Source organism: Micromys minutus (assembly GCF_963924665.1).
Source record: "Micromys minutus genome assembly, chromosome: 9".
Taxonomy (NCBI): Eukaryota; Metazoa; Chordata; class Mammalia; order Rodentia; family Muridae; genus Micromys; species Micromys minutus.
Window position 1 is genome coordinate 27,948,781 of NC_137978.1, and position 22,977 is coordinate 27,971,757.

The 22,977-nt window shown below is 39.1% G+C and overlaps 1 protein-coding gene across 2 annotated transcripts; it reads right to left on the minus strand.

The window, feature by feature from the left end:
• Positions 1 to 3,734: 3,734 nt before the first annotated feature.
• BTF3L4 (basic transcription factor 3 like 4) lies at positions 3,735 to 22,328 on the minus strand. Of its 2 annotated transcripts, none has more exons than XM_080920928.1 (6): positions 22,213 to 22,328; positions 19,217 to 19,283; positions 15,016 to 15,129; positions 7,787 to 7,988; positions 6,842 to 6,901; positions 3,735 to 6,037 (listed from the first exon to the last, which is right to left on the minus strand). In XM_080920928.1, the coding sequence occupies exons 2-6, from the start codon at positions 19,268 to 19,270 to the stop codon at positions 5,991 to 5,993; spliced, it is 477 nt and encodes a 158-aa protein (XP_080777054.1). In that variant the 5' UTR covers positions 19,271 to 19,283; positions 22,213 to 22,328; the 3' UTR covers positions 3,735 to 5,990. The 2 variants fall into 2 exon arrangements, with proteins under 2 accessions (XP_080777054.1, XP_080777055.1); XM_080920929.1 differs by having other exon boundaries at positions 20,372 to 22,261.
• Between the last annotated feature and the right edge of the window lie 649 nt (positions 22,329 to 22,977).

Genomic DNA, 22,977 nt, shown 5'->3' on the forward strand with positions numbered 1-22,977 from the left:
AAGAAAAGAATGCAAGGATGGAGCAAGGTGTGGTGGCACATAACCAGGACTCAGGATGGAAGAAGCTGCTCTGCATATACAGATATCCTGGGAGTGGGATAGGGAGGAAGAAAGGAAATAGGGGTGGGATGTGAGAAGGAATATGACTACTTGTCATATTCCCATTTAATTCACAAGTCTGGATTCTAGGACAAGAAAACAAGCTTGATCAGGAGTGGAGACAACTCTAGCTGCTGTTCCAGATGCAGTGTCTTTCTAGAGAGAAATATAACTTAGCTCAGTTATCTGACACACAGTCAGGGGTCTGCTAAATATGCTCTTTCCACACTTATCTAGAAAAAGACTATTATGGGATGGCAATAGTATACAATAATAATTTTTCCCAACATTAATGTTCGCATGACTTTGTTCCTTTTAATATGAAGTGTAATCCACATTGAAGCAGAGATTACCATAACCTCCATAGGAAGGATTATTACCTACCTAATAAGCCCTCTGGAGGGTATAGTAAGGCACACCTCAACAGCATGAAAGAGTAACAACATTCTGAGACGTGACATATCAGTTTTGAGGGGTTCAATGGTCTGGAGCATCTCAGGACATGCCCTCCAGAGTGAAGAACAGCCATCTTCACCAGCAGGTATATTTTCTAGGCTCCTCTGGGTTTTAGGGATGACAAGTTTTCCACTTGGAATGCTTCTGTGGCCCCTTTGTCAGTTGATACAGAGTCTAGTAGCCCAGGTTGGGGCCCAGAGTAAGAAAGATTCAAGAGTATAAGTAACAGCATCACCTGGTCCATATGATGGGACAGTATTTTATTATCATAGTGTGAAACCTCTAGCTATCTAGCTCAAATACTTAGTTGTTCACAAATTGCTAAATACAATGGATTCCAAGTTTATCTGATACACATTTAATATTTGCTAGTCCCTGTGCTGAAAGCTGTAGACAAAGAAATAAAACGTAGTCATTGTTCTGGAGAAGACCAGAGTTCAATGTTACTCTATGCGTATTTAATTAACATTCCCTTTTCTTCTTCTAACATTTTGCCTCTAACATTTTGCAAGGATTTAGGGCAGGGGGAGAAACTCAAGAACCAATTTCTTTAACTAAAATATATATTGCAAACCAGGTGTGGTGACATAATTCTGAGATTGAGGCGAGGGCAGAATGATCCCAAATTCAAGTCTGGCCTGAACTACCTGGTGAGATCTCTCTGAACTAGTAAAGACTGGAAGTTGGGACTGCGACTTCCTGTTACCGATGAAAACATAGTAATGACTCTTCACCAATAAAAGCCTAGTATTTACTGACTTCCCCCTATGTGCCATGTTATTTCAGCAAATAAATTGCCCAAGGCAACTAAGATATAAATATAGGGCCACTGCAGGCACCCCAAGTTTGTTTTCCTTACACTAAGCAACTACATGCCATTTCCTTCGTAGTTAGAAACCTCTCCATTCTCATTTGAAGCCCTCCAGTGACAATGAGCGTTTCAAAGAAGTCTTTTTCTTCTGTCCAGGACCAGGGCTGGCCTCCATATGCTAAGTGGTTTCACCAGTGCACCATATCCCGATAGGAACTTTTGGCTGGAGTGGTGGGGGTGGGTATGTGTGTGTGGCAGACTGATCTTGAAGTCAAATGCCAAAATGAGCCACTCAATACATTTTGTAGAGGATATACAAATGTCCTCACTCTAGGATCGTTAGTTGCCATAAACAGTCTCCCAGGCTAGCTTTGTCAGTAACTTGCAGATGTTTTTAAGAACACAAAAAATTTACATTACTTTGTGTGCCTGGTTTTATGTGGAGGTCTTTGATCTACTTGGACTTGAGCTTTATACTAGGGGATAAGAATGGATTGATTTGCATTTTTCTACATGTTGACTGCCAGTTGAACCAGCACCATTTGTTGAAGATGTCTTTTTTCATTGAATGTTTTCAGCTCCTTTGTCAAAGACCAAGTGACCATAGGTGTGTGGGTTCATTTCTGGGTCTTCAGTTCTATTCCATTGATCTACCTGCCTATCTCTGTACCAATACCATGAAGTTTTTATCACAATTGATCTGTAATACACCTTGAGGTCCAAAAGATGCTCCAACATCTAACTTGGTATCTGACTAAAGACTATATCTACAGTTTTCATTTCAATACATTTTTGGGGGGGGGGGGCTCAGGGTAAGGTCAATAGTAGAGGCCTTAAATAGCATGCATAAGGCTCTAGATTCCATCCTCAGTATTTCAAATAAACAAAGTAAGTTTTGGAGAGTATGGGATGGTGTTAAGGAGTTGGAGTCTTGAATGTAATGTCTACATAAGATCTACATTAGTTCTACAAATTAGTTTGACCTTTGCCAACTCTTGTATTCTTTAGTTCTCCTTTAAAACTGAGACAGTACCTGTTCCACTAAATGTAGAACTAATGGGATAATTTTGTAGTGGGTAAATGTTATCATGCTCTTGAGCAAATGCTGGGCACTCTGTTGGATACTGGAGACAAAGGATGTACGACATGACATCTATCAATGTGTTTATAATATGATCGACACTACACAAACATAATCTTGACACTGTTTTGTAGTAACAATATGATATGCTAAAGATGAATGCAGGGATGACATACTCAGATGAGAAGTTTAGGTAGCTTGGCTTCTGAGCAGAAGAGTAGGGGAGACTAATCAAAACAGATACTAAAAGGCTATATTAACCCAGGCAAATTGTGTGTCAAGGCAACCAATAAAAGCAGAGCTGAGAACAATGTAGAATAGAAGCTTGTTCTGCCTAGTTAATAACTTTCTGCTATGGTTTGGAAGATAATACACATTAATCATCCATCTTTACCTCACTCAGGCAGATTCTAAAACCACTGCTTAAATCTTAAAAATCACTTTATAGAGGAAACAGAGGCTTAGAGATTACTATGAATAGGGTATAATTCATACTGTAGTTCAAAAATGGTACCCCCTGAATATAGCAACATGAACCACGGCTCTTGGAGTTGTCCTTTATGGCATCTGTGAAAGGTTATCTTAAAACCTGTTTTTCCCTATTCTACCATGCTATCCCTTGTTGTAATATAATTTTATAGGTACACAGAATACTTGGAGTTAAACAATTAAAAACAAAACAATCAGATATGTCCCATATACAGCTTTTTTTCTTAGTCTCATGGGCTTCTTGAAATAAATTTAATGGAATCCCAGAAGCACTCATTACTTAACAATAAATTAAGGTATTTGATTCTTAAATTGTCATCTGATAGAATAAAATAGATAAAGGGTCGAACTATTTGAGTGTCTCCCAAATAAATGAGATACTTTAAAAAAACTAATCATAAAGACTACACACTTAATCAGGTGTGATGGTTTATGCCTTAAGTCCCAGCACTCAGGAGCCACATCTCTGAATTTAAAGCCAGCCTAGTTACAAACTGACTTCCAGACCAGCCAGGACTACACAGTGCAAACCTGTCTGAAAACAAAACAGTCTGTACTGTTTCCCCCTTTCTTTTTCTTATATTTCTTTGAATTATTCTTAAAATACATACAAATATATACACACATCTATAAATATAGCCATTTAATTCATGTTTATGCCAAGAGCTAGTTTACTAAAGTTTCACCCATATTTTTACCTTTATTCTATGCTTACCCACTTTGAAAACATAAATAATTCTGTTGAGCATTTCAGTATATTTTTGTTTAGAGGAAAGTATAGAAATGAGACAAAAAGAATGTATTTTTAAAATTTTATTATAAAGTCTGTGTGTGAAGTGAAGTTGCCTGGAGCTTGAGTTGCAGGTAGGTATAAAAACCACCTGGTGCTGGAACTAAGCTCAGTCTACAAGGGCAGCACGAATCTGTTATACAAAAGGAAGACCAGAGAGTTGCTGACGGTAGGACAGAAGGGATATTGGTCAGAATTACTCTCAGAAGTTACAATGTGATCAAAATGCACAGGGTTGTATGTATATAAAGTTTATTAGTACTGATAAAAATAACGACATCCTTGAACAGATGACAAAATCCCTTCTTGAGAATTCCCAAGTGAGATTCCCAGAACTGCAAGAGCAGAACAAAGTTTACACTCAGAAATCTCTTACTGGATTGATGATGAAATTTACAGTAGCTGGCTCACGGGGTTGGACAAGGCAACATGATGCCAGAATCTGGACCAAACACAAACTCTCTCAGTTCTAGATATACGCTCTCTATTCTCTACAGCACAGCCCGTTGCTCTCTGTTGACAATATGTGCCTTTAGACAGTCAAAGGAACCAAATTCTGGAGTAAGTAGACCAGCTACAGATACTGACCTAACAATGGATAAGATTATTTTAAACAATGACCACATAAGAATCCAATTGAGTATGGAGAGTGGAGGAGAAATAGAAAAGAAGGAACTGTAGACAACAGTTAACAGAAGCACTAGAGGAAATAGTCTCCTCTTTTGTACTGCTATTTTATTAGTTATTTCGTTACGTCCATATATTATATAAAACTTAACAGAAAAAAAAAATCAATAAATTTGTAAGATAAATTGAAAATGTTTGGATGAAAAAATACATTGGAGATTTGCCTTCATGTCTACAGATCTCTCAATATGCAGTTGGTCTTGCATCTTAAGTATCAAGGAAAGATATCTAGCTTGAAACAAAAGTTGGCATGCTGCAAGGTTAAGCTGCAGTCAGTATGGTGATGGGTCAGAAAACAAGAGATTCTTTAAATCTTATCTAAAATATTGGCTATAATAAATGCTGATATGTCAAAACGCACGCTTTCATCAGAACAGCAAGAGGAAAACCTGAGTGAATGAATGTAACTTACCTCCAAGTTCTCTGAAGAAGGTAAGCAAATAAATACTGTCTTACCACTGTCCCTGAAGCATCGTTCTAAGCATGCAGGAGGGCGTTAGGAGCAGCTACAACCAATTACATCTACTCAGAGGTAAGTTCGGCCAAGAACAGGAAAGTGCCTGAAAAAGTTCTCCTGCGGCCAGTACCATTTCAGAGATGCTAGGAGATAATATGGCCTACGTCTTCTTTTCATTCAAAAGGATATTCCCAAGTTCAACCTTGCTGAAAGAGGCACCCCTGCACCTGCCACCAAGAACTAGGAAACAGGATAAGCCGAGTATAAAGTGATATAAGCACATGCTAGCTATTCCAGTTTGAACTCTACCAACCACAATGTGAGGGGAAATAAAACACTGAAGATGGCATTGTTCTTCAAGGTGAGGAACAAAAAGAGGAATTAGGCACTCTTTCTATATGGAGAACTTCTGTCTCAAGCTAAGCAGAAGAGAAGAGTAATATCAAAGGCTGACCAGTCCATTTAAAGACCAATATTCGGGGAGGCAGGACACCAGGAAGAAAGCTAAAAGAGGGACATTTTATGAGTCTAAGGTAGCCACACCAAGGTGTCCGACTTGTGATTCCAGCAGCAATCTAGTGGCAAAATATTTCAGGACATTTTCAACCCAGAGAAGTGTATAAAAATATTGAAGTTAACCAAGTAACACCAAACTTCTAATGGAAGGAATCTCCTCAGCTCTGAAATCAGAGACCTCACTTTTCATCAATTATGTGCAGTGTTTGTTAGAAAAGAAAAATAACAAATGTAAAGATTTGCTTTATTTCTATTGGGGAAGGAGTAGGATAGATATAACTGTTATCCAATCTCTGTCCACTGTGTACACACATACCCACACACATACATATACATACATACCAAAAGTTCCCCCCACAAAACAAAAACCACCCTCAAACTGTACCAATACTTCATATTTTGACCAAAAGAATAGATCCTGGGAAGAAGTGCAAAATGCAAAATCAAATGACCAAGAAATGCTGAGCAAACAGCATCATTAATATACAAAATATTTATATTACTGAACTAATAACAGGTGATGCTCTCCAGGTCTGTAAAACTTTGGAACAACAGAGCTGATTGTTAAATCTAGTCCATGCCAGCTTCCAAAACCCAGAGGATTTTAGTTAGCTTCATTCTTCGATGCTTCATCAAAATTTTCTACAAGATCTGACAAAAAGAAGAAAAAATAATAAGTAAAAGAAGAAAGGAAAAAATAAGTCAAAATAGTTGCACCTAGAACTAGTCAAAAAGCAGAAAAGATGAAAACAAACTAGTGTATTTCAGTAATAATGACTTTTATAAAACAGCAATCTTAAGAAAATGGCTTTTAAAAATGTATGCAAAAATAAGTAAGAAAAATAATATTTTGTCAATTATAATGTCAACAATTTTTAAAACTTTATTATTTTATGTGTATAGGTGTTGTGCCCGAAAGACACAAATGGAAGGCAACAGAGCGTCTTTGTTCCTTATCAGAGAGCCTTCTGCTATATGGTAATCTTTTATAAGGTTTAGCATTCCTCGAACCAGGCTTAGATAGCATTATGTATTGGCAGAGATATGGCTTAAGAGACATTTTTCTGACATGAAGTTCCAGTCCTTGATTTTACAGGCTCATTAGGGTCCATCTCCAGGCTCTCCTACACCAGCTAATACCCAGCTACAAAACCTAGCACTAGCCAGCTCACTCTCAATCAATTCAAATTCAGTCTGAAAGTCATCTATGCAGGAAGTGAAAGAAGATAAAAATCTTTATTTTTAAACATTATACTGTATTCTTTTATATGTGTGTGTGTGTTGCATTTATGTATGTATGTGTGCATGTTGGAGGACAACTTTCATTGCTGGTTCTCTCCTTCTAATGTGTGGGTCCCAGGGTCAAATTGTCAGACTTGGCACCAAGCATCTTAACTAGTCTTAACAGTCTCACTAGTCCGAAACCAATTTTAACATTGAGAAAATGTTCTTTACCTGGAACATCATCATCCTCTTCATCAATGTCTTCTGGTTTGGGTGCTTTACTATCCAATACTATAAAAAATTTATTTGAATATTAGTCACTGAGAACAAAGAGCTTCACAAAACACCTTTAATAATCTTCTCTTTGTCTAAATCTCATATGGCCGTTGAATACAGCCAATCTAAAAATAACTTGCATTTTTTTGCAATTTTGTATTGCTTAAGTAATACTAAAAGCAATAACATCTTAACTTGAATTAAATCTATTAACTACAGCTGGTAATTCCAATGTACAGTAAAGGTAAAAGTTACATTCGAAATGTAGAATTCGACAAGCCTGAACAAAAGTATCCTTCTTTGGTATCCTTTATTATTCTCCAAGTAAAAAAACACTTTTTACCACTTATTTTGGTCTAAGTATCAGCTATGCAGTATGACCGTATAACTAGAAATGCAGGGCTCTTTGGCAGTTACAGGCAACAAGACATGCATGAAATCAAAACCATCCTGGAAATTCAGAATTGGTGATTACCATACGTAGCAACTGACAACACTGTATCTGAACATTCTGTAAGACACATGTCATTAATTGAAAAAGAAAACTACAATTTTATGAAGCACACAAATGGCATTATTAAAAGTAAAAGAATTACTACTGAGGAAAATCCTCTCAGTTTAAGTAAAACGCCTTTTTTTGTTTGCTTTTGAAACAGTCTCTGGCACAGGCTGACCTCAATTTCCCTATATAGCAAGGATAACCCTGAACTTCTGCTGGAAATAAATGTGCGTGCCATCACACTCAGTACTACTGGCTATTGAACCAGAACACTATGCATACTAGGTTAGGACTCTGTCAACTGAGCTACGCCCCTAGTTCCAGATGGGATGCTTTCAAAACTATTAGGTTTCTTAATGACAGCAGGGAAGAAGGGAGCAGTACTAAACTGTAATACACACCTTGTCGTGGGAACTGTTCGGCTAACTTTCTAAGGCTCGTTAAGCTGTCAGCACCAAGCTGACTTAATATTCCAGGAAGCATTTCTGTGATTGGTTTGGCTTCTGCGTGACCAGTAATTGCAAAGGTGTTAGCGGAGAGGGAAGCTTGGACTTTGGGATTGTTGAAATGAATAACTGTTCCATCGTCTTTAATCATGTTCACCTGTATGGGCACAGAAAACAATGTATTTCACATGCTAGATTCAACTAAAAATATCTTTTAAAAAAGAAGTTTTAGCAATTATGTATTTTACATAGTAGCAATCCTATAGTACTAATTATCTCAGCAGTGAATATGGCAGAGAGAGAGCCTTATAGTGGCTTACAATGGTACTGGCTAGTACAGATTATTAGAATGGTTATAAAATAGTCATTCAGGTCTCAAGTGGAAGAAGTTCATGGCCATTTTTTTAAAGAACTACATTCATGAACCAACTTTTTTAAAAAAAGATTTATTTATTTTATGTATGTGAGTAGTACACTGTTGCTGTCTTCAGACACACCAGAAGAGGGCATCAGATTTCATTACAGATGGTTGTGAGCCATGTGATTGCTGGGAATTGAATTCAGGACCCCTGGAAGAGCAGTCAGTATGCCTAACTGCTGAACCATCTCCAGCCCATTAATCAACTTCTTAATTAAATTAGTTACTTAAACAATATCAGTGCAATTACCACTTAGTGGAGTTGTATCTTACTTAGAAGACAGAATGGAAGGCGGGAAAGTATGCAGTAAAATAACCACTGAAAAATCCAAAGATAACACAGAAATTTAATTAGTCAAGCATTTTACTTCTTTGAATGCTCAGTAAATTTACCAAAATTTCAACCTAGTCTTTACTGCTAGTCTCGCAATGTATCTTTGCCTGGCATAGAACTCTGCTTGTATCTGAGTGCTGAGAATAAAGGCATATGTTGTAATTTTTTTAATGTGTACATATGCACAACATGTATACAGGAGTCCCGAGAGGTTTTAAAAAATTATCAAATGCCTTGGAACTGAAACATTTGTAATTTGCTTTTTGGATGCTGAGAACCAAACCTGGGTCTTTGGCAAAATCACTAAGCACTCCTGAGCCACCTCTCCCAACCTACCATGTTCTTCTTTATAAGAAGCTTGTCAGTTCTTTCTTTTCTCCTTGCCCCCTGCCCCCATCTTTCAAGACAAAATTTCTGTGTACCCCTGGCTATCCTAGAATTCACTCTGTAGACCAGGCTGGCCCCAACTTCTGCCTGCCTCTGCTTCCTTATGGCTGAGATTAAAGGTTTGCACCACTATTGTCGGCTTCATTTTTATCTTTTGTTTATTATTCCCTATCATCGTAATGGCATGATGGGAGCTGCACAGGTGGAGGTCAGAGTCTTCTTCTCTTCTCCACCTGTGGGTTCCCAGGATCTAACTTTCATCACTAGGCTTTTGAGGAGCATCTTGCCCACCCCTAATATAGATATATATATATTTAAATCAGACACAGGGATCTTGTGATATTGTCCTCACATGAGCCTCTCAAATAGCTGGGGCTACAGATGTGTTGCTTGTTTGTTTTGCACCCTCTGGGGTATTATTCTAGGTTCATCCCTGGCTCTTTTTATTTTGAGACAGATTTTTTTCTTGTTTTTTAAACGTTTACTTTACCTGCATTGTTGCCTGCATGTGTATCTATGTGAGGGTATCAGGCCTCCTGGAACTGGAGTTGCAGACAGTTGTGAGCTGCCATGTGGGTTCTGGGAATCGAATCCAGGACCTCTGGAAGAGCAGTCAGTGCTCTTAACCACTGAGCCACATAGATAAATTCTAAGTTTCCAGACTGTCCTTAACTCGTAATCCTCTCGCTTCAGGCTTCTAAGTATCTGGAACTACAGATTCGGACTAACAGGCCTGACAGTTTCCTCTAATTCTTTTTTTTTTTTTAATTTAACAAAATTTATTGTAATTTTAGTAAATCTCTAGTTCTTAAATATTCTTCTCTGCAAACAAAGCTCTTCCACACACTAACCCACCAGAATATGTTTTGTTAATAACTAGGAGTTCTTTAAGACAATCCTGCCATGATTTCTTTAGCTTTTACCAATCTGAATTAATTCAGATTAATTTATTCTACTGTCTTGGGATTTACAGAAACAGGAGCATGAATACATGCTTTTAAATTGCTATTTCTCTAGCATGTATTTCCTTTCTGCACTTTCTTGTTATGGCTTGCTAGGATCTCATTTACACAACTTAAATGTGTAAACAATGTCATTCCACCATGAGTCTGATTCCACGCTAATAGTCACCTTGGTGCTAAGTACTTATTATACAGAAGGTCAGGAGAGCTAACACTTAGCTACTTAAAGGTACAGAACTGCCCCTGTCTTTGTGCTTTCCGTGTCAGTGGGGAGTGGCTTTTCTTCTTCACAGGGGTCACCACCACTGACATTACAGGGGGTGAGAGGGAGAAGGAACTCAAAGCTTCAGCAATACTGTAAGCAGAGACATTATAGATATATTCCTGGAAATTACAAAACAGCCCCACAAATCACTTCTAACTTGTGTGTGTGTGTGACAAAAATCACTATTTAACCTCATAGCCTTCCTTTCCTCATACTGCACTGGACTATATTTAAGGATTTTTTTATGCTTTGTTTTATTTGTTCTGAGATAATCTCACTATATAGTCCTTCCTGGCCTTGAATTTACAGAAATCTACCAGTCTCTGCCTCCAAAGTGCTGGGATTAAAATTGTATATTATATAATATATGTATTGAAGTGTATTATACACAGTAAGGGTTCAATACTGCTGCTTTAAACAAATGGCACCACAACTCAATTTATAGCAATTCTGGAAGATAAATTATATTATCCTGAAAATGACTGCTGCGTTGGTATAAAAGTTAAATGTTAAAGTGGCTAAAATCCGGAGAGGTCTGGGAAGTTAACAGTGGGTATGAAGGGAGGTGCCTTGGATCTACTCAAGTCCCATGGTTTACTAAGAGACAAGGATAAAGGGACAATTGTTTAATGCTTTTTTCCAAATCACATGGTTCAATAAAGAATTTCTACAAACACTTCTGGGCATGAAAAGTGGCAATATTAAAATTTGAGACATTCTTGACTTACAAACATTAAAGTCATAATTGATTTGAAATCTATGTTGTTCTTTATGCTAGAGAAGTAAGTATAGAGGACAGTTAAACAATATACCCAAGGACAAAGAGCTGGCTAACTGTGAACTAAGAACTTGAAATAAACTAGTTTCTCAACTTACTGTTTGGTTTCCTGTCTACTATACCATCCTCTTGCTTAAAACATTCATTTGTTTATAAAAATCCAATTTTATGCAAGCTTATCAATTACTCATCTCAGGATATAGGTCAAATGGAAAGCAAAAATATTACAGATATATGGAGAATATATATCACAGTGGTTATAAAGAAGCCAACATAGGATCAAAACCAATGCATTTATGAATTTTCTTTCTTGTTGGGCTTATCTTCTAGGTCATAGACAGGTTTATTTGGCATCAGCTGTTTGGGTGTGTGTGGGATAATGTGGAAGAGACAAAAGGAGAGGGAAAGGCTAAGAATAAGAAAGTACAAGTGAAAAGATTAAAAGCCAGCTATCTTAACACAGTGTCCACTCTGGCTCTAACACTCCTTAGTTCAAATTGAGAATTCCAATCCTTGCTAGGTATGGCACCGGAGCTAATAACTCATCAGGCGCTATGAAGCTGAAATGGAGTAGCACGTATTTCACTGTCTAATTAGTTTCTCACATGATTGTAACTTAGAAAGGACAGAGGCTATGAGCAATACTTTCTGTACCACCTCTGACAAAACGGTTAGTATACAGTAGACATACAGTAAGTGCTGACTGCCATTGAGCCCTTCAGCGTGACAATTTCAGTTGCAGCAGAACCATGGCCACATAAAGCATAGCATCATAAGTATGGTAGTAGTTTAACAATAACTAACCAGGGCTGAAGATGTAAATAATAATAGAGTGTAAATAAATAATAGAGTGTTGAATTTCCAATACCTCCAAAAATTACTGTGTCCTTATTATAAAACATTTATTTTAATAAATTAAAATTTGAAGGACCACAGGAGCTGGAAAGATGGCTAGGTGAGTAAGATCACTTACTACACAAGCATTAAGGCCTGAGTTCAAAACCCATGGAGAAAGCTGGGAGTAACTGCACTGCTGCCTGTAGCCCTAATACTTGGGGGAAGGAGGAAGGCATGCAGGATTGCTGGCTGCCAGACTAGCTCCAGATTCAGTAAGATATCCCATTTCAAAGGAATAAGGCAGATAATAATAGAAAGCATGCATATGGCATGAACTTCCACACACATGTACACAAACATACCCAGCACTCTGGAAGCTAAGGTAGGACAAACAGCCATAAATTCTTCTGAATTTGAACAAAAACAAGCATTTAGAAATACATATCCTTTGAGGTATTACACAGATAAAGTCAACACCACAAACTGGGAGGTGGTGGTCTACACTTAGAACCCCAGCTGAAGAGGCTGAGGTAGAAAGACTACTGAAAGCTTAAGGCTGGGCTAAATAATGAGACCTTATCTCTCAAAACAAAACACTGACTGGAGAAATGGCTCAAGGTTATGAGCATTTGTTACTCTAGAAGAAGATCTGGGTTCAGTTCCCTGCACCCATATTGTAGCTCACAACCACCCATAACTTTAGTTTTGTGGTATCTAATGCCCTCTCTGAAGATTTTCCCGGGCACCAGGCATGCATGTGGTGAACACAAATGCTGCAGACAAATGTAAAATATGCATACATGTAAAATATGTTCTCAAAAATACTGGGGCTGATGAGATGGCTCAGTGGTTAGAGCACCAGCTGCTCTTCCAGAGGTCCTACATTCAATTCCCAGCAACCACATGGCAGCTCATAACTGCCTATAACTCCAGTTCCAGGGGATCTAATAGACACATCTGTAGGTAAAACACTAATCTATGTAAGATAAAAATGAAAAAAAAACATGAATTAATCTATACTACAAAGAAAATAATACTTTTCATCTCTCTATACAAATGTTTCTTAGCTATTTAGAAGTTTTTTTTTTTACTGTTTTTTGAGAAAGGGTCTTTCTATTCAGTCAAAGCTGGTATGAACTTGTACTGGGGTGCAAACTCCCAAGGACTGTGATTACAGGGGTGGACCAAGACAGCCAGCTCAGGGACATGTTTGACTGTCATCACTAGTGTTGGGGTGTTACCAGCAATCGGTGGACAGAAGCCAGGGATACGGTGAAACTTCCCACAGAGCACTAGAGAACTGACAAAAACTATCTGCTCCAAAATATCAGTAGGGATGGGCTGGAGATAGAAAAGTAGTAGAGCAATAAATTTTGTAAACATTTTCAGTTATGTTAGCTTTGGTATTATTAGAGTTTGTGTCTGTTGTCACTTACTACTAAGTTGTGGTTCTTACTTGGGTAATAAGTATTTCTAGTGTTGTTAGGATTAAACCCAAGGATTTCAGGTATGCTTGCAAGTACTTTATTACTAATCTATATCCTGCAAGAGAAGTCAAAATTAGGTTTTGGGGTGTTTTTTTTCTAAGATATCCATGACTGAGAGTATCTGAATTTTTTCTCCCAAGACAGGAGTTCTCTGTGTAGTTATTGCGGCCCTGGGGCTATCTCTGAAGACCAGGCAAGCTTCAAAATCAGGGACCTGCTTGTCTCTGCCCTCCCTTCCCTAAGTGTTGAGATTAAAGGCATGAGTCACTACACCTAGCCCCTCTGAAATTTTAGGTCCATATAGATATATAAAAGCTTTGGGGCCAGTAAGATGGCTCAGCAGGTAAGGGTGCTTGCTGCCAAACCTAAAGACCTGAGTAGACTCTTGGGACCCACAATAGAAGATTACCAATTTCCAAAACATTTCTTTTCATCTTCCACACACCACCAGCTTTCTAGCATGAATAAATACATATTTTTAAATGACAATATATAAAAGCTTTCAACAGCTCAGAAAAAAACCCTTGAAATTAGTTTTGCAAATTACAGCCTCATTTTTATCTATAAAAGCTGTCACCTCAAGCTGAAAGGAGAAAAAATGCTTATGCTGTATCTTTTCTATGACTTTATCAATACTGATTATGAAGGTAGATTTAAAGGATAAACCATCTTTCAAGATGTTTTGGTCAAGTTATTTTTTTTAAGATTTATTTATTTATTTACTTATTAAAAGAACACTGTAGCTGTCTTCAGACAACCAGAAGAGGGCGTCAGATCTCATTACAGATGGTTGTGAGCCACCATGTGGTTGCTGGGAATTGAACTCAGGACCTCTGGAAGAGCAGTCAGTGTCCTTAACCACTGAGCCATCTCTCCAGCCCCCTTGGTCAAGTATTTTGTCACAGCAATGAGGAAAATAATACACGTTTTAAAAGCGATCATTTTTGAAAGAGTCTTAATAAGTCCAACTAGCTGAGTACAATCACAGCACTATAGACAAACAGGCAACTATCCAGTGAGACAATAGCTTAAAAAAAATAAAAACAAGCCTTTAATACCAGCACTTGGGAGGCAAAGGCAGCAGATCTCTGAGTTCGAGGCCAGCTTGGTTGACATAGTGAGTTCTAGGACAGCCAGAGCTACATAGTGAGACACTGTTTTTAAAATAATAAAGATATGGAAGAAAGATAGGGAGGGAATCAAATCCATATAAAACTACTGCTAGATATTTTTTGGATGAGGTAATAGAGACTCTGTAGCACAGAAAGATGAATTTATGGTAAAATAAGTCTTACTTAAAAAAAAAATTGGGCTTTACTTCTACACCATTAGAAAAACCAACTTGCCAGGCACCAGGCCACATGCTCTGTTAAATGGCAACACTAAGGAGGTAAGATCTCAAGCTAGAGGCCAGTCCAGCACCCAGAGTGACCCACAGAAACAAAGCAAAACAGAAAAAGAAATTTTACTTTACACTGAAGTTCAAGAACAGTTTCATAACTGTCATGTATGCAAATACTTAAGCCTGAAGGTGTGAAGAAAAGCCCTGACTGCCTACTAAAGCCACTTCATCCCAAAGCAAATCCAACCACTGCATTCTTTCAAAGACATGAAGTATTATCAGAGATTTTTCCAAGCTAGTGTTTTAATTTGAAAAGTCAAAAGAACTGTGCATATGCTATTTCTCTATAGTTTGGGGTTTTCCTCTGCTCATACCTCTTCAATACCAGCTATATTGTTCACAGCCAGTTTCTTTAGTGAGCTCTGAAGCTTTTTGTCATCAGCAGTAGCTGTCCTATGTACCACCTTCTTCTTCCTTCGAGCTGTCCCCTGGAAAATAATTAGAAGTGTTACTAAGCACAACAACTGGCTACAGGAACCACATCCTTCTGGCCACAATCTAAAACCCACACTGGAAAAACTAACCAAACAGCAGTGATTAACAAGACCACACAGAGTTGTGATATTTGGCCAACAACTAAAGGCTACAGGCAGTTATTACTCCTTTTTATGTCTAGATTTTATTATTTCATTAGATTATGTTTCAAAACACTGTTAATAGAACAAAATTTATAACTCTTAAGACCATTCAGTATGCTTTATAACAACTTTCAAGCATTGCATACTTTCATAGAATCCCTGTCAGCTCCTGCTAACAAAATCTAAGGATGGTCCAAAAGCTCAGGAACTATTACATATTGAGAATTAAATTCCTATTGAGTACTCCAGGGTCTAAGATTCCAGAAATGAAAACATCAAGATTTTACTTAAGTTCCTTTATTATAAAAGAAAAATGTCAACGAGTATTTAAACAAATAGGCCATTTCAAACAGGGTAAAGATATGAAACAAGCAAACAAAATAAAACTAGGATGGTAAAAGAACAAAGCACTGTTTTCCTAGAAATGAGACCCATGATCAGGAAGGAAGGAGCCAAGTAGAAAAACAAGACTGAACTTGTCTTCTAGACAAAGAAGAGTAACCGTGTGCCTAGAGCAGAGTGAACAGAGGAAGGGAGAAGGAAATTAAATCAGACAGGCACACAAGGGCCACACCATGTAGATTACCATCTCACAGGTAGGTGCTCAATTTTATTCTCATTGCAACTGACAGATTTCTTCTGCCCATCTAAAGTTACTACATGAAAATTGGACCTGGAGGCTACAATGAGACTAGTCAAAGGGCTGGTGCACAAGTACTGTGAGAGATGAGAGCTGTGGTTGTTCCTGAGGATGGTTAGTATGGCATGAGATAAAATAACTTCTGATGGGTTAGATGTGAAATATGACAATAAGTCAGGATTTTGGCATGCAGTTAAAAATTGTAACTATTTGCTAAGTCATACAAAGTTCCTTTCTCCATTGGTAACTAGAAATACAGTGGTGGAGATATTGCTCAGTGGTTAAGAGCAGTTGTTGCTCTTCAAATCCTAGCACCCATGTCAGGCAACCCACAATTGCTCATAACTCCAGCTTCAGGGAACCCAATGCCCTCTTCTGGCCCCTGATGACACCAGCAGACACAGAGACACATATAATAAAATATATTTTAAAAAGGAAATATATTTTCCATTAAAAACTATTTAAAATAATGGGATAATTTTCTGGGTCATTTTTTAAAAAATGTAACAAACATCAGAGCTGCAAAACTACCAAAAGCATAAATTCTGAAATAAGGAGTGACAAAGTGAATAGGGTCTTTAGTCTCTTAATAGTTCTTCATGGACTTACATAAGAAAGCTGGGGTTCTCTCTCAGCAATCCCAGTAGGGGAAAAAAAAAACTCTGGTTGCAAAGGTTTTGATAACATTCAGTTGTAACGGATTACTATTTACACAGATAGTCATTTCTTTGTGAAGCATTCCTTAACTCAGGGCTAGCTTAGTTGCTTGCTCTGCATTTTTTGTTTTAAGACAGCATATTATTTAGTGAGGCAGTCTCCCATGCAGAGTGCGGTGATTAGATGTGCCACCATGCAAAGATACTCCACTAAAAGGGTCCTCAGGAACTTCAACTAAGTTACCTATAATCCCAACATGCAAAAATGTAGAGAAGCAGGATTGCTTTAAAAATTTGAGGCTAGTCTAGTCAACATATCAAATTCTTGAGCAACATGGATTTTAGGGTGAGACTGTCCCCCAAAACAAAACAAAAAACAAACAAAAAACCCCAAAAGTTCAACATGTCTATAGACTTAACAGTCTACCAATCTTCCTTATCTCCTAGATTATATAGTTGGTAACACCACAGTTCCACATTAAATAAAAGTCTGGGAAACACCTCAATTCTTCCCTATACCCTTAATCTCTCCATGCCCATCGTTCATTAAATCATGTCAGTCCAACCCCTAAATTCATGTACCATGTTGTAAGCAACACCTTCTAGACTTCTTTATTTGACCCCATTTTTCACACTGTCACTAGCTCTAAAACAGTTAGGTTGTACTCAAACTGAGATCCACCTGGCTCTGCCTCCAGAGCCCTGGAATTAAAAGGCCAGTACCACCACACCCAGCCAATTCCTTCCTAAAATCCCTCAAAAGTTATCCACTGTGTATGGAAAAAATCCGAGCTCCTTGGAATGCCATATATTAAGGATGGAGGCCAAACTACATGATCATATCATCTCTACCCTCTCTATCCATTGTATACACTAACTAGCTGTACCAAACTAAAGCTAGCCATTGTAAAGTTCCATGTTTTCTCAGTACCCTATGTGCAAATGAACATAGGCAAATGATATCCCCCCATTTTAGTCTACCTCTCACTAATCCTTTCATTTGCTAGTCTAGTGATTCTTATTTATCCTTTTAATTCCAGCATGACTCTCCTAAATAAAACACTTTGTTCTTCATTATAATACTTGCTATTCTTCACTGTACTTGTGAGCATGACTCTCTTCTATGTTGAGCTATGTCAATGTCAAAAACAAGAAACTTGTTTATTTACTATGCCTGGTACAAATTAAGTATTCAGTTAACAGCAGATAAATTCATGCATGAACCAACAACTACATTAAAAATAGATAATTATGGGGCTGTGTGGATATGACTCCGTAGGTCAAATGCTTGTGCAAATGTAAGGAACTGAGTATGGGCACCCAACATAAAAAGTAGGGATGGCTGTGTGCACCTGTAACCATGCCTGAAGTTGGAGACAGAAAGATTCTAGAAGCTCACTCACTAGCTAAACCATATAAATCAGCAAGCTTCAGGTTCAGTGAGAAACCACCTCAAGAAATTAGGTGGGGCTGGTGGGATGGCTCAGCAAGTCAAAGCCTGAAAACTTTAGTTCAATCCCAGAACCCACATGGTGGAAGGAGAGAACTGACTCCCACAAGTTGTGTTCAGATCTCTGTGTATGCACACATACATACACAATAAATAAATGAATAAATGCAATTGTAATGGGGGTTATCAGTCCCTTCCAGGTCTTATCTAGTTGCTACAAAAACTTCTACAATGTGACCACTGCAGCTATCAGTGTTTTAATATTAATATATTAATGACACCATCCAACTTTATCACTATCAAGAGGAAAAGTACTAGTAACCTCTTTTCTTCTCCCTCTATGTCTACACTTATGAGCTCAAGATCTGTGGTTATGACCAACGTACAGCATTGTTAAAATCTGTTACATATGTCCTATCTGCCTTTTTTACACATTGATCCATGTATGAAGTATTGTTCTTTCTTCCCCTTTTTGCAAACATTGCAGTGTGCAAAGATGAGGGTATAGAATTCTCCTTGAGCTTTGGGCAAAAAATAAAGGGAAAACAGAGTTTGGGTGCTCATAACTTGCTGAGGCTTTAAAGACTATGAAAATTTATGTTCATGTTCACCAGCATGCAATCTACAAAATGTATATTCACTTCAAACATTCCCAGTTAAAGCTACTTATGCAACCAACTACATGGTAGCTCTGTTTAATCACGATAAAGTAACCCTGGTATCTATCATTCCTAGTGTTTATCCTGAGACATAATTGCTACCAGTTATTAACCGCTCACCTTGTGTCAGACCCATGTTAGGTGTATAGAAATAATGCTGGCTCAATGAGTGAGGCTCAGGTATGGGAACCAGTCTGCATCCCCAGGGCCCACATAAAAGCCCCCCCTGGGGGGGCAGTGGCCTCCAAATGCATGTGCACTTGCACATGCTCAAACGCCCACAAACATTTGTACACATGAAGACACACACACCAAAATAAAAAGGTGAGGATTCAAACAAAGGAGTCTATTTTCATGGCACAATCAAAAAGAAGCATCTTCTAGTTACTTGCTTTAGATCTAGACAAATTCCTACCAATCAGGAATGTGGTCTGATCTTAATCACTGAAAGATTCTGGACTCATGGAGCACAAACACACAGAAGTGACAAGGCAATCATGCTCTCCTCTAGTTCGTCTTACACCGCACTCACCTTGCCCCCTATCCGGACCTGAGCTTGAAGTTTGGCTAACTTTTCTTGATTCATGCTGTTGGTAAATCTAGGGGGAAAAACAGATTTGTTAAATTCACTGTTCTACCAAGTTAAAAACTTATTTATACAAACAATACCTTTTGCCTTACTGAGTTAATGTAGCATTCATTAACATCATGGTCGTATCAATACCATCTCTATTAATAAATAGTGGTAGCTTGTTCTAGCTTCACAAACCAATTTTTTAAAGAAATTAAATACCACATGGGAGTCAAGTATACAAATAGCAAATGAATGGGATTCAAAGTTGCCTATTTAAAGATCCATTCTTAATACATGACTCAGTCCTCTGGCATTCAGAAAAACCTAACCAATTATGAAACCTCTTCAAGCAAGCAGCTTTTTCTTCCAAAGACTTTCACAGCAGAGAACAGTTACCAAATGTTATTAGCAAAACCTTCAAGTAGATCATTTTCTCTGGAATCACATTCTGTATTTCTTATAAAGAATAAATATGGCACACACAAAACGGCTAGGCAAAGAAGAAATTGAATAATGGGCTGTCAAAAAACAAGGAGGTCACGTCCTCTACTCAAGGTCAGATGTATCACGAGTGGGAAACTACTAGATTTCCAAATACTCACTGATTCTGCCGCACCCCAGTTCATTCTAGAGCTTGCACTCAACAAAGTATGTCATACTTAACAAGATATTACTGCATCCAAGGTAAAACGAATCACTGTACAATTCGACAAAGATAGATCTTGGTTACATTAAGTTGGGGCAAGACAAAAAAATAAGCTATGCAAAATTTGATTTTTGAAGATTCTAAGACATTCTAAAATCATGAATTCTAGTCTGGACAGTGACACTCCTGCTATAGAAAACAACATACCATGCTCTAAAAACAAATAAAGGCTTATTTAACAGTCTTGGTTGACTTGTTCTGTGGCTTAACAGATCATTACTGAGATGTGAAGGAGGGAATAAGGGAATAGGCCATTATTAAACTTCTTTTTTTACTCATTCTAACCTTGCAATTGCATCATTCAGATGAGGATACTGTTTTTTACATTTGAAAGGAGAAAAAAGAAGAATCAAAGATCATGTAAATTGCTAACCAGGCTGTACTGACATTGAACTTAAGGAACTGACCTGTATATATCACTGCTGTAAGGCTGAATCCATTTCACAAATAAAAATTAGAACCTACGGCTTCTCCCTATGTTCAACATTGTATCACAATGGTCAAGCAGGTAAAACTCTTGCATGGGGCTTGTGTGTAGAATCCAAACAGTCTCAGGTGTGTGCCGACCTTAGCTGTGCAGTGGACTTAAATGTGCTGATATAAACCTCAGTCTTGCATTCTAACATCCACAAAAGAACTAATACCCATCTCATCAAAGAACTATAGCCATGAACGTATAGTGAAATAACAAAGCCCTTAAAGAATTTCTTGCAAACAGGAGGTCAGGAAAGAATAATCAACTAAGCACAGGACAAGCCCTTTGTGATTATTCTGCATCTTAGGTAACAATCCTAAAGAACAGAGATGGCAGTTGGAAAGATAAGACAAAAAAAATCTGGACTTATTTGAAGCAAAATCCAAATCCAAATTAACTCTATCTTGTGGTGTGGATGAAGGAATAATTCCATTCTGGGTGGTCACTATAACATAGTTAAGAAATCTTATTCCTAAGGAGTATTTTAGGGAAAAGGCATAATTTTAGGGAGTCTAGAAGCTTAAAGTAGCAGGGGAGAAATATGGCCTTTTGTCAAACAAAGTTGGGTCGTATAGGATTCAAATAAGAAAGAAATTCAGACTCAGTCTGAGACCTCAAAGGTTGCCTGGTTTAATCCCTACTTGATATGTTTAATGTACTTGCCATTCTTGTTTTAAGTGTGAGGTCACCTCAAATACCTGTTAGTGCAGCAGGGCATAAATTATAAATAAAATTGTTAGCCGCCTTCCTAATTTAACAGAAAATGAAGGCCTGGAAAGTTCCTTTCTGTGTCCCAAAGGGAGAAATAACTTCCAAGGGCCACATGATCACTGAGTCAAAGATCCAAGAATCCTTTTTGCACTTTTCTCAAGAACTTCCGAAATGAGTATAGAGAGATGAATCAATATTTACTGAACGCCCAAGTTAGAAGCATCCAGGTACTTTCATACACATCATGTTAACACAAAGATAAAAATAATTTGAACTTTCAGCCCTGACTTTTTATGTGAGGTTTTACCAGTTACGGCTTTGGAAAGGATTTAACGTCTTTGTACTTGTGTTTGTTTCTCCCGCATTAAGAAAGGTTCACCATTACTGGGTTGAAGGCTAAAGCACAATTATCGAGTTCAGGTAAGAGACTCAGTAGTTGGTAACTATTGTTACCATTCCTCCAGAGGACCACTAATTAGGTATGATGAAAGAACGTGGGAACCGAAGTTGAAACCACCTTTCACCAGCTGTGTAACACTGTGCCTGGCGATCAATCATCAGGCAGTGTGATGAGGTTAGAACAAGGTAACTGTCTCAAAACCAGGAGAGTCTTGTAAACAAACACTGCCATTACAAAGTGAAGAGCGCTGCAACCTAGTTCGGCCCCAAGACCTCGTTGGCCGGTGCGAACCTCAGTTTCCCTATCTAAAGACTGGGAGGAGCAAAAGAGATGACAACAGATATACTGCTCAAAAGCGTCTGACACTGTTGTTGTGATGGGACGAGGAGGGTTCTACCCTCCAGGATCTGGATCTGCGCGGCCGGAGCCCGGGCCCAGTTCCTCCACAGCGGGCGGTGGTGCTGGGGACCTTCCCTCAGGTGCCGACCCCCAGCTGCGCCGCCCGTAACCGACAGGCCCGGCCGGCCGCCTCCGCCCCCACTCGCCGCGCCACGGCGGAAGTGGCAGCCGGAGCGGACGGCGGGTGTCGAGAGGGGAGGGCGGGGGGAGACCGTGCGCAGCGGCCGGAGGCCGTGGGGTGGCGGGCCCGCCGGGGGTCTCACCTGCAGCGGGGAGGGTCCTCCAACACCAGCACGCGGCAAGAGCAAGATGGCTGCCTCAGCTGAGCCAGAGAAAGACCGCGGCGGCGGCGGCGGGAGAGGCCCACGTGACGCACGGCCCCGCCTCGACCGCGGGAGGCGGGGTGGGGGTGGGTACGGCGACCGCGCGCTTCCCAACTACAAATCCCAGACTGCCTCGCGCACCCCAATAGTCTGATTGGCGGCGGGTGAGAGGGCCGCGCTGCTTCGCGGAGGAGGTGGCGGTCTCCTCAGCGTCTCGTCGAGTCTGCGCTACCTTTTGTCTTGGACTTAACTGGAGGGTGGTGTGGGGTTTAGCTTGGGCGTACACTTGGGGACGTCCTTCACTAATGGACTCTCCTAGTGTCAGGAGGGAAAGGTAGTAACTCGACCCAAGACAAAAAGCAACAGCTCTAACGGAAAGAAGCTTTACACTTTACGTGCTTGCAGTGACTTATGTCCCAGTTTCCTCGGACTACCTCGTCAGTTGTGCAATAAGAGTCCCCAAGCAGGGCTTTCTTGGAGCTTATGTCAGTTGGTTGCGTCATGCCTGAGTGGAAGTCGTGCGGATGCGAAGGGGACAAAAGGGTCCAGCGCTCCTCCAAAGTACATGCCTTCAAGACACTGACGCGTGCACGGCAAAACGAGCTTACCGGGTCTCTTCCGAATCCCAAACATTAACAATGAAATGTTGTCCAGTATTTTTAATTTGTGCGGGGGGGGGGGGAGGCGGGAAATTCCAAATCCTCT

Bases quoted from the DNA above. Each gene is read 5' to 3' on its own strand.
- BTF3L4 (XM_080920928.1), bottom strand. From the start codon at position 19,270: ATGAATCAAGAAAAGTTAGCCAAACTTCAAGCTCAGGTCCGGATAGGG. The intron at 7,989-15,015 runs GTATGAGCAGAG...GTGCCCATACAG, and splicing joins ATATAGCTGGTATTGAAGAG to GTGAACATGATTAAAGACGA. The intron at 6,902-7,786 runs GTGTGTATTACA...AATTTTTTATAG, and splicing joins CGAACAGTTCCCACGACAAG to TATTGGATAGTAAAGCACCC.